General features: G+C 43.3%; 1 protein-coding gene across 1 annotated transcript; it reads right to left on the reverse strand.

The window, feature by feature from the left end:
• Positions 1-279: 279 nt before the first annotated feature.
• Positions 280-12404, reverse strand: LOC125718643 (tumor necrosis factor alpha-induced protein 8-like protein 2). The gene is made up of 3 exons (XM_048992575.1): positions 12211-12404; positions 2438-2771; positions 280-1996 (listed from the first exon to the last, which is right to left on the reverse strand). Exons 2-3 carry the CDS (start codon positions 2753-2755, stop codon positions 1754-1756), a joined length of 561 nt encoding a protein of 186 aa, XP_048848532.1. The 5' UTR covers positions 2756-2771; positions 12211-12404; the 3' UTR covers positions 280-1753.
• Positions 12405-15357: the final 2953 nt, after the last annotated feature.

Here is a 15357-nt window from a genome sequence, read left to right on the forward strand (position 1 = left end):
GAGAACACTTACGTAGTTCTGCCTGGAAGCTGAAAGTGCTTTGAGCTGCTGTTTATTTCTGGTTATGGTTTTGGTGGATGGAAAACAATGTTCTTTTGGGCATTTTTGGTGACTTATACACGGAATATTTGTTTCAATCTAGCAGTGACCTGTGTTTGTTCATCCACCAAGCAGAGCACGTTTGAATGGGCGCACTTCTCCTTACGTAATTCCATATATTAATATATTAATATAACAATATATATGTATATATTAATATAAAATGTAAACAAATGACACTTGTTGTGACAGGAGCATTCTTTATTAAAAAGTCATACAAACAGGAAAATATGTTTGTTGCAACAATGGGGAACAGTCAAGATTATATTCAGTATTCAGTTGCCATTTGGTAAATGGGTTCACAGCAAATTTCAAGTTGTGATGGTCTGTCACCTTGCTAATAGTTGGATTTTACATAAAATGAGTGACTTTCATACTGTGTTACTCAATCTAAACACTAGATGGAGCACCTGAATTTTCAGACCCTAATATCTCCATGTGATAAACCCAAGGTACAATTCACAGCTCTGGAAAAAAATTAAGAGAACGCTCTATATTTTTAAACAAATCTGCATTTAAAAATCCTGGTTGAATCCTGGCTCTGCTGCTTCCAAGCTCAAAGTTTGTACCACAGTAGTACTCAAGAACAAGGTGAAGCAGGAGACACTGGGAACGACCAGAAACCAATCAGGTAAAGGGCGGAAGTTCTAATGGCAGAGATGACCGTTAACTTATCCGGCAGTTTCTCGTGAATTGAAGGATGATATCAAGTGACCTTCAAAAGGAATGGGAGACATTAAGTGCAGGTGTGAGGTGCACTGCTAGAACAGTGTCTGTGAGGCTCCTAGAAGCAGGACTGGAGACCCATAAAGCAAGGAAGAAGCCCTTCATTAATGAGAAGCAGGGAAGAACCAGGCTATATATATATTTCACAGACACACATCCATAAATTGAGAAACGAGTGAAACAAAAAATTGTACTGTGGTCTCTTAATGCTTTCCAGAGCTGTACGTATTCTTTCGGTCCTGCCTTTTCCCCCTCATGTTAAAGCACTCTTCCCCACTCACTGATGTACACAGATAAAACATTTAGGGATATAGAGTATTTAAAACAGGACGAAGACTCAGTGCTTGCTTGTAACACTTTTGGCAATTGGAAGATACATATCTACAGTGAACAAATAAATAAAAATGCTCCCCAAACTATTATATATATAAAAAACAGTGATCAACAATATTGCTACATGCCTGGGAATCAGCTAACAGTGACCACCCAGGATGAGCATTATTCTCTTTTATGGTTAAAGGTTTAATACAAGGCAGCCTGTTTATTAAATATTCAATGGACGGGATGACATTGTTACCTGAATGGAAAGATATAGTCTCTGGTTTAACAAAACCACTCACCAAACTGTACGACTCTTTGTATCCCATCAGGCCCTTCTATCCAAGGCTTACAATTATATTCTTCGATTCATTATTAAGGCCATATATTTTCCAAGGTATTTATATTTAAGTACCTTTTTGAAAGTACAACAGCGATTCCTTTTCTGGGATTGATATTTAAATGACACATTGAGTTTTTTAACTGCAGTGCCTCCGGCTGTCCACAGATAAAGACTGGATTGCAGTCCCTCCATTGTGTGATAACTCAGCCGGGTCTTCGCACCTCCCCTGTTGAGCTCTAACCCAGTCCCTCCCCAAGTTCGTCAACCTCATAGTTTCCCATCCTCCACCAACTTATTGAGACCGGCACAAATTTTGGTCAGATGGGGCCAGAGTTTCCCTTTGGGATTGTAGAGATTTTCCAGCAGATCGTGGTCTGCATAATGGTTGAAGACGTTCGTGATGCGCCCATGTGACTTTGGTGTGAGGTGCTTTTCTACCAGCTTGAGAAGCATGTCCCGGGACTCTGTTAAGATGTTTGCCATCACTACTTTGTCGAAGGAAAACTCCACCTGAAGGGTAAATGGCAAGAGAACAAATATGTAGCAACTATATAACTGTTTAATTACTCGTTGGCTTGACAGATCCATCAGTCTCCCATAACTGCTTGTCCCGTTCATGGCATCAATGACTGATAATAATTATTGTTGTGATTTATTTTTTGTATTTGAACTGAAACCAAAATTATCACATATTAAGCAATAATTTATTGATGTTTACAAGAAGAAGAATTTAATATTTCCATTGAACACAACACATTAAAAGCACAACAATTTAAAAGCAAAGGTCTGTTTTTTTGGGGGGGGGGACAAATGAAGCCAACATTGGGGGCACACGTCCCACCCATTCTGCCTGGTCCTTACACCCCACCCGTGGGTATTTACATCATCTATACTTTGTTACATGTATATCCTAATCTTGGATTTTAGGAAAGTTATAATTTGAAACATTACCTCCTGGAAGCTTATGGCTGTCATAGCTCCTGTGTGAAGCTTCTTCTTAAACTCATCTGCCAGTCCAAGCTCCTCATGGCTGAATTGGTTGTGGCGAAAGAGCACACCGATCTTCACCGCCACCTTGATGAGGTCCTTCACCACCTTCTGGGCCTTCGTACGGTTGCCGGAGTGTTCCTTAGACACCCGGTAGAGCTCATCCAAGATCTCGCTAGTAGTGTCGTCAATGAACATATTCACCATCGTCTTGCTGGCCATGTGACTGAGGAGTTTCTTCTGGGCCTTCATGGCCATGTCTTTGGAACTGAAGGTCTCCATCGTGGCTTTTGGAAGACTGCAAGAAAACGGATGCTTATCAGTAACAGAATCAAAAAAGGAATCGGTGCTTATGAAGCACTGGTATTGTTTACAAGAACACAAACACTTGCAAATAAATAATAAACCTGTGCTCCACAAAGCAAGATTTCTCAGTTAGCTGGGTTAACTTAAGCTACAAGTCATGCTCATCAAATAAGAGTTTAGGTAAAGAGCATTCCTATTGGGCAATCGTGACTTAAGTTAGGTTTAAGTTTAGCCTGGCTGAGAAATCATGGTTTGTGGTTAACTGGCTAATCCTGGCTAACTGTGTATTAGTGAGAAACAGCACAAAAATGTACCAAAGCTTCTCTAACTCAACAAGTAGGACATTGTGCTAACAATACAAAGCTCTTGGAATCACATGGAGCACACCTAAGCTGTACACCCTTTGCTCTACTTGAAGTCACTTAGGATGAAAGTGTTGAACCAATGAAATGAATAAAAACATCCACCCGACTTCAATCCAGATTCACGGGGAGCTGTTTAATCAGAGAACACATACGAACGCAATTGATGGGAAACACCAGTTAAGCTACCTGCATGTCTTTGAAGCACGGGAGGGAAGCCAGAGGGGACACACAGAACAAAGGCGGGACTCAAACACCCAACCTACTGAGCCACCCTGCTGCGTCACAGAGATGCACAAATAAAGGAAGACAAAACCTAGCCCACAAATACACTTCTATACACACTTCAGAGGTCATAATAATAATTCTGGTTAAGCAGATTTCCCATGCCAATATAAAACACCACATCACACTTTTATTTGGCATTTAACTTTTGCTCTATATGATTACCTTCAATTTAATTGAGAAAATTGCTTTGCAAAAAAGCCACTATTTGTCAAGGATTCTGAATAACCGAGGACAGAACTTAGATTCATTTGTGACTTCAAAAATTTACATATTGTGCAATTGTACGTTATCACTGTTCGATTATCTCTCCTGAGAGTCACCTAATCCTGGCTGCCAGTCCAGTCACCCATTAAAAACAAACATTTTTACAAAGGTTGGATATGTTGTTCTTTGGCATTTAATAATCACTCAGCAGATGTAGCAAACCACCCAACTGGCCGTGCCAGACAGCAGAGTTAGCCAAGTTCACACCTGAAAACTCTCATCATTATGTAAAAACTACCAGTGGGTGAGTTCGTCATTCTCAAGGTGTGTCGTGTTTTAAATGGCTTTTGAGGAGCAAAATCCGCATGCATTACAATACTGATGCCGTCATGGAGCATCATTAGTCATTATGGGCATTGAAGGGCTTGTGAAGAGGCTCGTCTCATGTGCACGGATTTGGCAATGAAAGGCTGTAATATGGCAAAACACAGACACACACAGACACACACACAAACACACACACACAAAGAAGTTTGTAATTATATCTTGTGAGGACTCTCCATTCATTTCTTTTGGGAAAACTTTAATCCCAACATGACGACCTTGACCCCTACCCAGCCCTAAACTTAGCCAGAAGTAACTTTTGAGACTTTTGGCATTTTTAGTTTTTTAACTGCATTCACAGATATTTGTGGGGACTTGAAAAATTGTCCCCACAATGGCAAGATAACAGGTGTTTATTACGTGGTGGAGGACATTTGATCCCAACAATGTAAAATAAACATAACCCCCCCCCACACACACACACATGCATATACACACACACACACATACATGGTAGTTGTGCGGGAATGAGTAAGTTTTATGTCAGAGAGTACATCCCGGTAGCTGCCTTGTCAGCACCTCCTACGAGTTTAACAACCTCTAGTGAGGTTGTTGGCTCACTACTTTGATAGTGATGATCCATTAGTCAGCAGCCCTCCTTTGTTACAATGATTTGTCATTGACAATAGGCAATGTCAACACGTGCATATTGAATTGGCCGTACGTATTGGATGCTGTGAATTATATTGAGACGGAACCCAATGAAAGTTAGATTAGTGCTTGTCGTACAATGTGTATTCCTATATCTTCTGTAAAAGGGGATATTATTAGTAGAAGATGAAGCTACATTCGCACATTCACAATCATCTACTTGCATTAACAGATGATAATGAAAATTAGATCAATTAACTCGGCTGCACATTCACACCAATCACTTTAGCCATGCGCTGCTGTACCTTTTACAGGATTTAACTGTGAGGCACAAGTTGAGCTTGTAAATCTGCAGTTTTCATTATAGATTGTTAGTTTGGTTTTAGTTTATGATACAGTAACTGAGATAGTAACTGTTTTTTTTTTTGATTAACAATGCTGTAGTATGAAACGTAAACATAAAGTCATTGTGGTAATTAATCAGTCAATATTTTATTATTTTTTTAAATTGCGGTAGTTGGTGGTTTTCAGATTAAAGCACCAAGAGTCTTTCACTTATGTGATGTGTCTGCTCACATTAAGCCGTCTCACTTCCTGTCTGTACAGGAAGTCCGTGTGGTATGCTAGGTATCGTCGCAGTGAGCTGGGCATCCGTTCTCAGGTAACTCCTGCGTTTTTCTTGTGAAAGAAACCTGTCTCGTTATTGTCCTCCTAGTGTACATGTGCCTGCACATAACCACTACTGGTGAATTCGGCACTGCTGTCAAAAAACGGCAGGGAGAAGCTATTCTGTGTATTACGGTCACGTGGCACCACTTCCATTGTTCACACTGTCTGTGCCTTTATTCGGTCACAGAGCAGATTCACAAACAAATAAGGTCATAAATCAGTGGGGGAAGTCTCTGCATATGTTTGTGTGGACCGGACAATGAGCTGCCTTATTGGGTGTGTCTGGCCATCTGGGACTTCCTGTGGACAAATGCATGGGGGGGGGGGGGGGTTCAAAATGGAGAAATCGTGCCTGTACACATGAGGCTACCACTGGCCTTTTTTCCTGCTACATGGCTTGATGATCCCACTTAGAAGCCTTTATACAGATGACTTTTCCCAAATTTCCCAATTTTGCCTCTTGGATTGATTGACTTTGACGGTTGACGTCAAGTTCAGAAACTGCAGAAACAGCAGCATCAGTTCAGGGCCCTGAATTGACAGCTGTACGTCTGTCGATACTGCAGTTCTGCTCTTGCTAAAAGAAGCATAAATAAAAACATCAATATATAGAACGAAATTATGTAAGCAACTTTAAAAAAGAATTATACAGGCAATAATAAATCAATTTGCAATTTTAGTTTTGTTTAAGCTGACATAATTAAAACTCATTAAAGAAATTAACTGTCGGCCCCGTGAGTCACATCCTGGCGTTTCCATAGACACCACTGCCAAGCCAGTATCTGTGAATCAATCTTAAGTGTGTTTAGATAAAGGAAGCACACTGCACCGCTCCTTCTGTGTGGGCCCTCTTTATGCAAACATGCTGCCACTATGATGTTTGAACAACCATCGCATATTTGCATTGATTTTCATCAACAAATACAATCTCTGCAAAGGTTATTGTCACAATATCAACACATGCTAAGTGGAACTACTTAAAATTCTGCGGAATTACATCAAAAAGTTCACACTGGTCGGTTGAATGAAGTAATCTTCTTATAAAATATTATCCATCCAACAGTTTCTGCTTGTATGCCGTTTGCTGCTATGATTTTAATCCAATTCTCTCTACATGGTGGGTCACTGTCATACCTGTGCTTAGTAATTGGTTTTTCACCATTTGCCAAAAATAACTTAATCATGTATCTACCTGTACCTAGTCTGACACATCACCCAGATATAATTAAAGACACGTTCTGGAAATGTCATCGAAAAAGGATGTCTTTTACGGTGCAGTTAATATCCGGTGAATGTCGTTTAATATTCAGCCAAAAACCCATGAGAATGGACAGAGTGAGAGATCACATTGGATGCCAGTGTGTCTCGTTTTTGACCTTGGGAGAATTCATGCCAAGGGCTGAAATGTGGCACCGGTGTTACCAAGAGGGCATGGTGGCATTGTGACAGGTGAGGTACTCAGCCCTGAGCTCATTCACCTGCCCCAGGAACAATCTGGCTCATCGCATGGTGCCCTGTGGGCCTCCAATGGGAGAATCGCAGCTGAGGTCACCTTCTCTTGTGGTTTAAGATACTCTGATGGCATAAAAGGAAAAGGCTGAGTATTCTAAGGGATTTTACTAAGATTAAGGTTCCATCATCATAAAATGGAGACACATCTTGCTTTGAGAATCCTGGAAGCTGATGAATGAAATTCCTGATACAGTGAAGCAAGTATATCATCAAGGTTACCGAAAATAAACTGAAATTTATATTCTTATAAACATTTAGTTCACTCTGGAGCTGTGCATTTTAAGAACAAAAGCAGGCAGTGTCTATAGTGTTCCGTTCCACTATTAGCATTGTGCAATTGCGGCTATTATTTTTTTTGTTTGTTTTATGCTGATAAGTCCGTATTCCAGACAGCCGTGACACAGCTGGGATTTGGGGGTGTTTCGTGCCAAACCCTGGCTGTGGTTTATCAGCACGGCGGAGGCAGCACGGTGTGTGAAGCGTTATGGAAGGACAGCGTCCACGGCGCGTGAGTCACTGACTCGTGCCGCACCCCAGCGTGTCCTACGCTCATACAAGGGCGACGCCCGAATCGTACACTTCATTTCCATTGTACGGCTAGATTCACTCCTGCGTGATTTAATGAAAATATAAACTTGAATTATGCAGTCTCAGTCGCTTCGTCCACAGAATTTATTCCAGTTTCTTCCATAAGACTAGCAGATGGGGGGGAAGGGGGGGGGGTGTTAGTGTTCAAATAATCAGACATAAATCTTTCAGGGCACGGTTTGCTGATGTCTGCTGCAGCTTGTGTCCTCAGATAATCTCCCTCATTTGTCCACATCAACAAGGACAAACCCAGCAACCACAGCTACATACTACACCCAATGTAGAGGGATCTTCATCAGGCCCTTAATATGTGAGACATTTTTAAAAGGGATGCTTTATTAACATGCACTGAAAAATTTATAGCATCAAACTCAATATTGTTTTTTTTTTATATAGCTTTTTTTCTCTTTTAACTTACAAAACTAGTGGTATAAATTTTGAGGAAGTATTTTTCAAAATATTTAGAATTTAAAGGATATTAAACACCTTTCAAGTTTTAAAACCAATGAGTATACCCCTAAAAATTACAATTATTGCATATATGCATATTTTTTTAACCTGGCCACAAATATACCTGAATTTCCGCCCCGGTATATGTTTCTCTCTTTTGATCTCCGTGCTCAGCTTAGCCCGCTCAGCATATTTAGCCACACGGGCACGGATACGGCCTAGCAATTTCAAAAAATTGTTTTGCTTCAAAAAGATGTAGAAATTTGTTTACCCTTTCATCGGTGCTCTTTTGAGGAAGTGCCTGACTTCCTGTGTGCAGCAGAGGAGAGGGAGGGGGTGAAAGAGAGAGAGAGAGAGAGAGAGAGAAAGACAAGGAAGGGGAAAAAAACTAAATCCACTGCAAGCTTAGACATGCACAAGGGTGTGTTTCAGTTCTCTTGCAACAGCGACTCACTAGAGAGCCGACCTCTGCGCCCAAGGCATGGCTCTGCATCTACGCCAGACGGCCCAGCTGACGCATTTTCCTGGGACTCCTGACTTGACCTGCCGTCATGGAGCCTTGGATTTGCTGCATACTCCACACCTGCCAGCTGCCGTTAGTCCATTTTATGCACCTGACGTTTGTACTAGAGGCGGCCACACAAGTGGGCCTGTTATATACATATCCGTCGGCCGCTGGAATGTACAGACTGGGCTTCCCTCCCCTCTTCAGCAGAATTATAAGTGGCGGGGGTGGGTACAGTTTTTCCAAGCCCAAATTTATTGGGGCAGGGGACTCTGGACTAAAGCCAGTAAAGTAAATGCTGGGGGCTGTTCCTACAGCATAAAATACTGCTACAATACAGCTAGAGAAAAATGCTGCCCCCCCCTTACAACTCAGGGCCTGGGGCTGCAGAGGTAAGCTTGTGCATAAGTCTGGCCTTAAGTATTTCAAAAATACACCAGTTAAAAAAACAGCCCATTAAAAATGCTGTTTGATTTCAACAGACAGTCTGCCTGGATGGATCTCTAAGCAAATATTTACATGAATATTTAAGTGAAAGCCCACAGACTGTATCACAGATTGAATAGGTTATAATCGGTGTTAGAAGCTCATTTCATCATTAAAATGTCGCTTTGATAATGCCTTAAATCAAGATGGAGATTTCTGACCGTTGGCGTTATAAAAGGCTCAGAAATCATTCATTTTCTTAGTAAGAGTGATACTTGGTGAGTACTTCCCCAAAATGTAAGAGTATGACTTAGGAATTTACCTTAAATATAACCACAGACTCCCACATAACACACATGGTCATCTGAAATAAACTGATTCAGTTTTGGTTGCGTGCACTTGATGTGGCCTTGACCAAGACAGCTACTGGGCTCGATTTCCCCTCGTTGTCTCGGGCTGTTGCCTCTTCATTCCCGTACCTGGCTTGCGTTGCTCTGGTGAACGAGTGCAGCTATATACATGAGAACTGTAGGTTTCGGGAAATGACTCTTGAGAATGTTTTGACTGTGAGTTGTGATGGCCGCCCTGCATCGCCCTGGTTTGAAGCTTTCAGGACGACGAGCCTGAACGTGTTGTTTACGTTTGCCCGCTGCTTGCGGTGCCTCCCTGGGTGCCCTGGGGGCAATGTTTTGAGCCCCGTGTCGGATCTATCCTTTGTGGAAGTGCCTCAGTTTCCCCACACGAGTCATATGAATTTCTAAAAACATAATTAATACATAAGTGCGCATATATTTAGGTCTGGGCATGATGACACAGGTTTTGAGGACTTTTTAAGCAGTCTCTAATCCCACCCCCGGGGGCTCTTGTTTCAGTTTATTGTCGAGATGAACACCTTTGAAATCATTGTTCCTTTTTCAGTCTGGTTTCACTGCTGTTACTTATAAACTACCACAAAGACAACAAGGGAGTTCACACACCTTCACACATATAATTGTCTCATCATTTGGAGGGGAAAAAACAGGAGACCCTGACCAGAAAAAAACGACCAGTAGATAAAAGAAAGTTTCATTTGTAACATAAACAAAGTGGCATTATGTGTAAAGAACCAACAGGTATCAGTCTGAATGATGCCAGTAGTTATTATATCTACAGCCGATGCATGGCGTGTTTGTAAATTGTCAATCCAGTCACCGCTTTTCGCTAAAATGAGCAGAAAGCCGGTATTGGGTTTCACACATACTATATCTGCATGTCATTTCAAGAAAAAAAAAAAAAAGTCGTCCCCCCCGCTTGTCACAGCAGGAAAACGCTGTGATGCAATCCTGTAAATTCTCAGAACCTGAGGACAAGTACAGGCGTATTTAACAGGGGCAGACTCGAACAGAAATACGTTGTAGAAATGCGCGAACCGCTTCTCACTAAGACACACAGCGATTTTGTTTTTATAAATGTTACCCTTAAAAAAAACTTGTGGGTCAGAATAGCTTCCTGACAAAGGATGCAAGAAAGTCAATGATGGTGCAACGATGGTGTCTTTGGTGAGATTAGGAAGGACATAAGCATGTCTAACTGAACCAGGGGAAAAACCGTGACTGTGTATTAGTCGGGAGGCCGTGCCGCTGGAAAGTTGGGGGGCGTTTCTACGAATGCATGAGCACATGAGCAGCTGCATCAGTCCACGAGGGTGGCGGGATGTCCCGGCCTGAGATGACAGGGGAACAACGCTGCCTTTGAAAAACCGCTTGCGGCTGGTAGGTCTTACAGATAGAAACAGTGGTGATGAAGTTTGGGATGTCCTGTACAGCCCCAAGCTGGTCCATGTGACCCTGGCGATGGATGGCCTGCGGATACGACTCTCAAAGTTAGATCCGAGATCACAAACTAAAATAACCCTATGGGGGGGGGGTGGCACTCACTGAAGCTGGCTACTTCAGTTTGAGTTTTAGTTGAGAGATTTAAAAAAAGCTATATAAAAAAAGCTATATAAAAAAAAGCTATATAAAAAAAGATATTGAGCTTGGTGCTGTACATTTTTTTTGCCACTTTTTCGTGTTGAGCATTTCAGGTCCGGCAAGTACTAATTCAGACCAGGAGTTTGCTTCTGCCAACCAGTTGAATCCTCTGTGACTGTGACTCTTTATACTCAACTAAGTGGTAGAAACAAAATCTTGGTCCGGATTTGTACTGGCTGGATCTGAAATGCTCAACTGTTTAGTGAACTGATGTTATGTTGTTATTCAGTTGATTAGCCTGTCACGTTTAACAATGATTAATAAATAGGCTGTAGGCTGGACGGAACCGTCTCGCAGGTCGGATCTGGTCCATGGGCCGGTACCTGAGATCCCTGATCAGACTCTCATCTTCACAGTAACAGTTGAATTCTCTCTGTAACCAGCATTATAATGCATGACATCACATGTTTTAACGTTATCCTTAGAACCTGGAATAAGAGTTTGGTTGCCAATTGATTGCTGTACCATATAAATAAAAAGCTCATTCAAATCTCAAATTAACGGACAGAGCTAATTCTGTATGCAAAAACTGTCCGGCGACTGTCAGAACATATGACCCTCGCGATGACTATGAAACGGATCACTGAGGTCCGTCAAGCAGACAATCTGAATGTTACAGAGGGCTGCGAGCTGTTGTGGTCATCACGTGGCAAGTTTTGCAAAACTGGGGAAAAATTTGCCATGTGTGTTTGCTCAGAGAGGAAGTCACACTATGGGTTAGTTTGGTGAATTTGCTGATGCTGAAAATGGCTGTCACAGAAAAGCACTCCGAGGTTCAGCAGGCACCAAGAAGCAACCTGCAGGAGCTTATCTTCAGGAAAATTCGCCTCAGGTAAAGCTTTTGATTTCCAAACATTTTCAGTCATTTGGGCACCAGCATTAAAACCTCTGTCTTTATTAATTATCCTTCCTGACATTGACATGCCAATTATTACACGCCACCAAGTAACAGCCTGAATGGGGACACATGTCATTTCAGGATGTGTTGCAAAACCTGCAACTTACAGCCTGCCTCTCCATGTTTTCATTGTGTTCCCGTATGTCTGTTTACCCAGAAATAACATACATACCCCAATTACAAATGAGCTGTTTACACAGATGGACAGTGACTACAGAGGTATGATACCAAACAACGATTTCCTTCCTGGAAAAGAGACCCAGTATCACCAAAAGAAATGGTACCCTCACTGTCCGCCACTCCAGAACAACCAATACTGGCAGCAACGGCAGCAAACAGCATGGAAAAAGTAGTAGGTTGGCTAAACAAACGTTGGTCGAAAGAACTGAATCCTTGCATCGTTAACAAAGTGCTCTTGCAACATACCGCAAATGAGAGAGGAAGTGAGGCCAAGAAGTTTATGCAGCAGCAGACAGAGAGACCCACCATGTCCCCTGACTCATACGCACATGCACACCGAAGTTCAGGTGGAACGCACTTACCGATGCCTTTCTTGGCCGCTTCTTCCTCCGCCTGCAATTCCCCACTACAATGCTGTGTTCTCCACTCAGTTCTGAAGAGTTTTCGGTTTACAAGCCCCGCCCCCCTCCGCTATGATGACAGAAATGGCCCCTGAGCCCCTGTGCCGCTACTCTTCTGCTCCGTCTGCCAGAAAACGCTCTTGCTCAAGACTATTTGAGCTAGACTTCCTTGAGGAACTAATTGTAGAAGACACACCCCTAGAACGTTTCTCTCTCTCTCTCTCTTTCTCTCTCTCTCTCGTGTTCTTGCTTGGCCTTTCTCTTGTCTGCTCTGTGACGTTGTTTGCTACATCTGCCCATCCCGATGGCTAAACCTTTCCAAGAGGAAACGGCCCAGGTCCTCCTGCAAGCCTCTTAGCTCAGGAATGCAATCTCGGTCTTTTGGCTCTCTGCTCTCCATCTGCGAACACTGTGCCCAAATCCAGTCACTGAGTTATGGGCAGGAAATGAACCTGTAATTACTTTGGATACTATAATAATAACAGCACCATTGGCCAGTGATATCCAGGGTTGACGTTGAGAGTCATTTCCTCAGTGACTATAGCACCAAGTTTCCACAATGACTGTTTGATCAAAGAGTTCCTACAAACGTTCAGTATCATTTTTACACAATATGGACAACTTTTTGACACAGCCGGACAGCCTTTCCCCTTGTTGCCAAGGAAACAGTCATTTCACTTCCCTTTTTCTCATATAATGGAGATAACATCTTCCTGCAGCTTGGACTGGGTCGTCACCAGAGCAGTGCACCATGCAAGGGCATGGGGGTTTTGGCGTTGAGGAAGTGTCACATATCACATGACCAAGGTCCATGTAAGGGATCACAAAAGTTTTAAAGGCTAAACAATACAACATGGGATGTAGGATGTATAACCTTGTGAATGTTGAGCAATACAGAGTCTACATGTCTTGCATTATTAATAAGCCAGGCTGTGATATGGGTGTATCTCAGGCTCCTATGATATGGGAACTGCGGGCCGCGGTTTCGCAGTACTAGGCTGCAGAAGCTGCTCATGTAGCACTAGGAACTGCCTTAGAGGTTATGTGAGCCCTGGCAAGATGGTCCCTGCAGTAAAAGTGCTAGTGAAAAAACAAATAAGGGGAGCGGAAAAATGTATCTGAGGGTGTATCTCTTAGTGTACCCCGGAGTGTACCTCAGAGTGTACCCCACGGTGTATCCCAGGATGTATCTCAGAGTGTTCCTCAGGGTGTGTCTCTTAGTGTATCCTAGGGTGTACCCCAGAGTGAACCCCAGGGTGTGTCCCACAGTGCACCTCTGGGTGTATCTCAGAGTTTACCCCAGAGTGTATCTCAGAGTGTACCTCAGGGTGTGCCCCAGAGTGAACCCCAGGGTGTGTCTCACAGTGTACCTCTGGGTGTATCTCAGAGTTTACCCCAGAGTGTATCACAGAGTGTACCTCAGGGTGTGCCCCAGAGTGAACCCCAGGGTGTGTCTCAGAGTGTACCTCAGAGTGTACCCCAGGGTGTGTCTCTTAGTGTACCCCAGGGTGTACATCAGAGTGAACCCCAGAGTGTACCTCAGAGTCAAAAGGAAACAACAACTGTCAGGAGAATGAGGCAAAAGAACTATACAAAGAGTCATTGAGTCAGTGAGGTGATGGAGTGAGGCTGGGCCACTGTATGCCAACCGTCAGTAAAGCTGGCCGATGCATCTGCAGTCCCAGCAACATGGAGATGGAGGATGATGCCATGAGCTCATCATGATGCTGCTAAACAGGTTCATGTCTGGATTCACTGTCACTCAGTGTCTGTCACTCTTGTTCTCTCAATCATATGTTCTCTTGCCTCTGCTGTGATGCTGTCTGCCTTCAGGGGTGGGGGCCGCTATTGCATGAGGTGCCACGCAAACAGACTGCTTCCTCTCTTCTCTTTGATATCTCCCAGCTGGGAAACCAGAAACAAGAGAGGAAACTGGTATGTAGGCCTGACCGTTTGCTTTCTGGGCAGCTCCCAGTATCTCCGAAAGGCTTGCTGGGTTGCCTGTTCCATCCCAGTGGCAGGGGATCTGCAAATCAGGAACCAGGATTGGCGCTTGAAGGGAAACCAGAGACACATTTATATGGTCAGAGGTCATATACCGGGAAAGGGGGGTGACGATGGTGAAAACTGTGGACCAGAGTGTAGTAAGGGTAATATGTGATTGGGTGGGGAGGGGGTTGAGGCCTTTTTTTTCATAGAGACCCCTGGGCTCTAGCTTGGGTAAACCCACTGTGGGGAAATGATTGATTTGCCAACAAATGCATCTTGATCACCCGAGTCCAGTCCTACATGTATAAAGATTAGCTCTGGACCTTCATAGCTTCACCTAACTATCTTTTAAATATTATCAGACAGTGCAAGCATTGTCTTCATCTTTGTCATTTCTGTCAGGGAGACTATGAGAATGACAACTGCTAAAACAAAATGTGAAGAATAAGAAGCAGGGCTTTAACATTTTATTAGTCTTCTAAACGGCTTTGGGAAGTATTCACTATGATATCAGTATGTATTGTATTGAAACTCTTCAGCAGAGTCAATATACTTAAAAATATCCATATATCCATTTTCCAAACCGCTTATCCTACTGGGTCGCGGGGGGTCCGGAGCCTATCCCGGAAGCAATGGGCACGAGGCAGGGAACAACCCAGGATGGGGGGCCAGCCCATCGCAGGGCACACTCACACACCAGTCACTCACACATGCACACCTACGGGCAATTTAGCAACTCCAATTAGCCTCATCATGTATTTGGACTGTGGGGGGAAACCAGAGTACCCGGAGGAAACCCCACGACGACATGGGGAGAACATGCAAACTCCACACACATGTGACCCAGGCGGAGACTCGAACCCGGGTCCCAGAGGTGTGAGGCAACAGTACTAACCACTGCACCACCATGCCGCCCCCAAAGGGCGGCCAGCCACAGCAGCACCCAGGGAGCTGGAGGGTTAGGGTTAGGGCCTTGTTCAAGGACCCACAGACGTGTTGAAGCTGGGTTTGAACCAGTGACCTACTGATTACAGGTACACAGGCTTAGCCCACCAAGCCACATGCTGCCCACTTACTGTAAGAATATAAATAGTAGAATAATTTATTTTTGTTTAACAA

Source organism: Brienomyrus brachyistius, chromosome 23 (assembly GCF_023856365.1).
Source record: "Brienomyrus brachyistius isolate T26 chromosome 23, BBRACH_0.4, whole genome shotgun sequence".
Lineage (NCBI taxonomy): Eukaryota > Metazoa > Chordata > Actinopteri > Osteoglossiformes > Mormyridae > Brienomyrus > Brienomyrus brachyistius.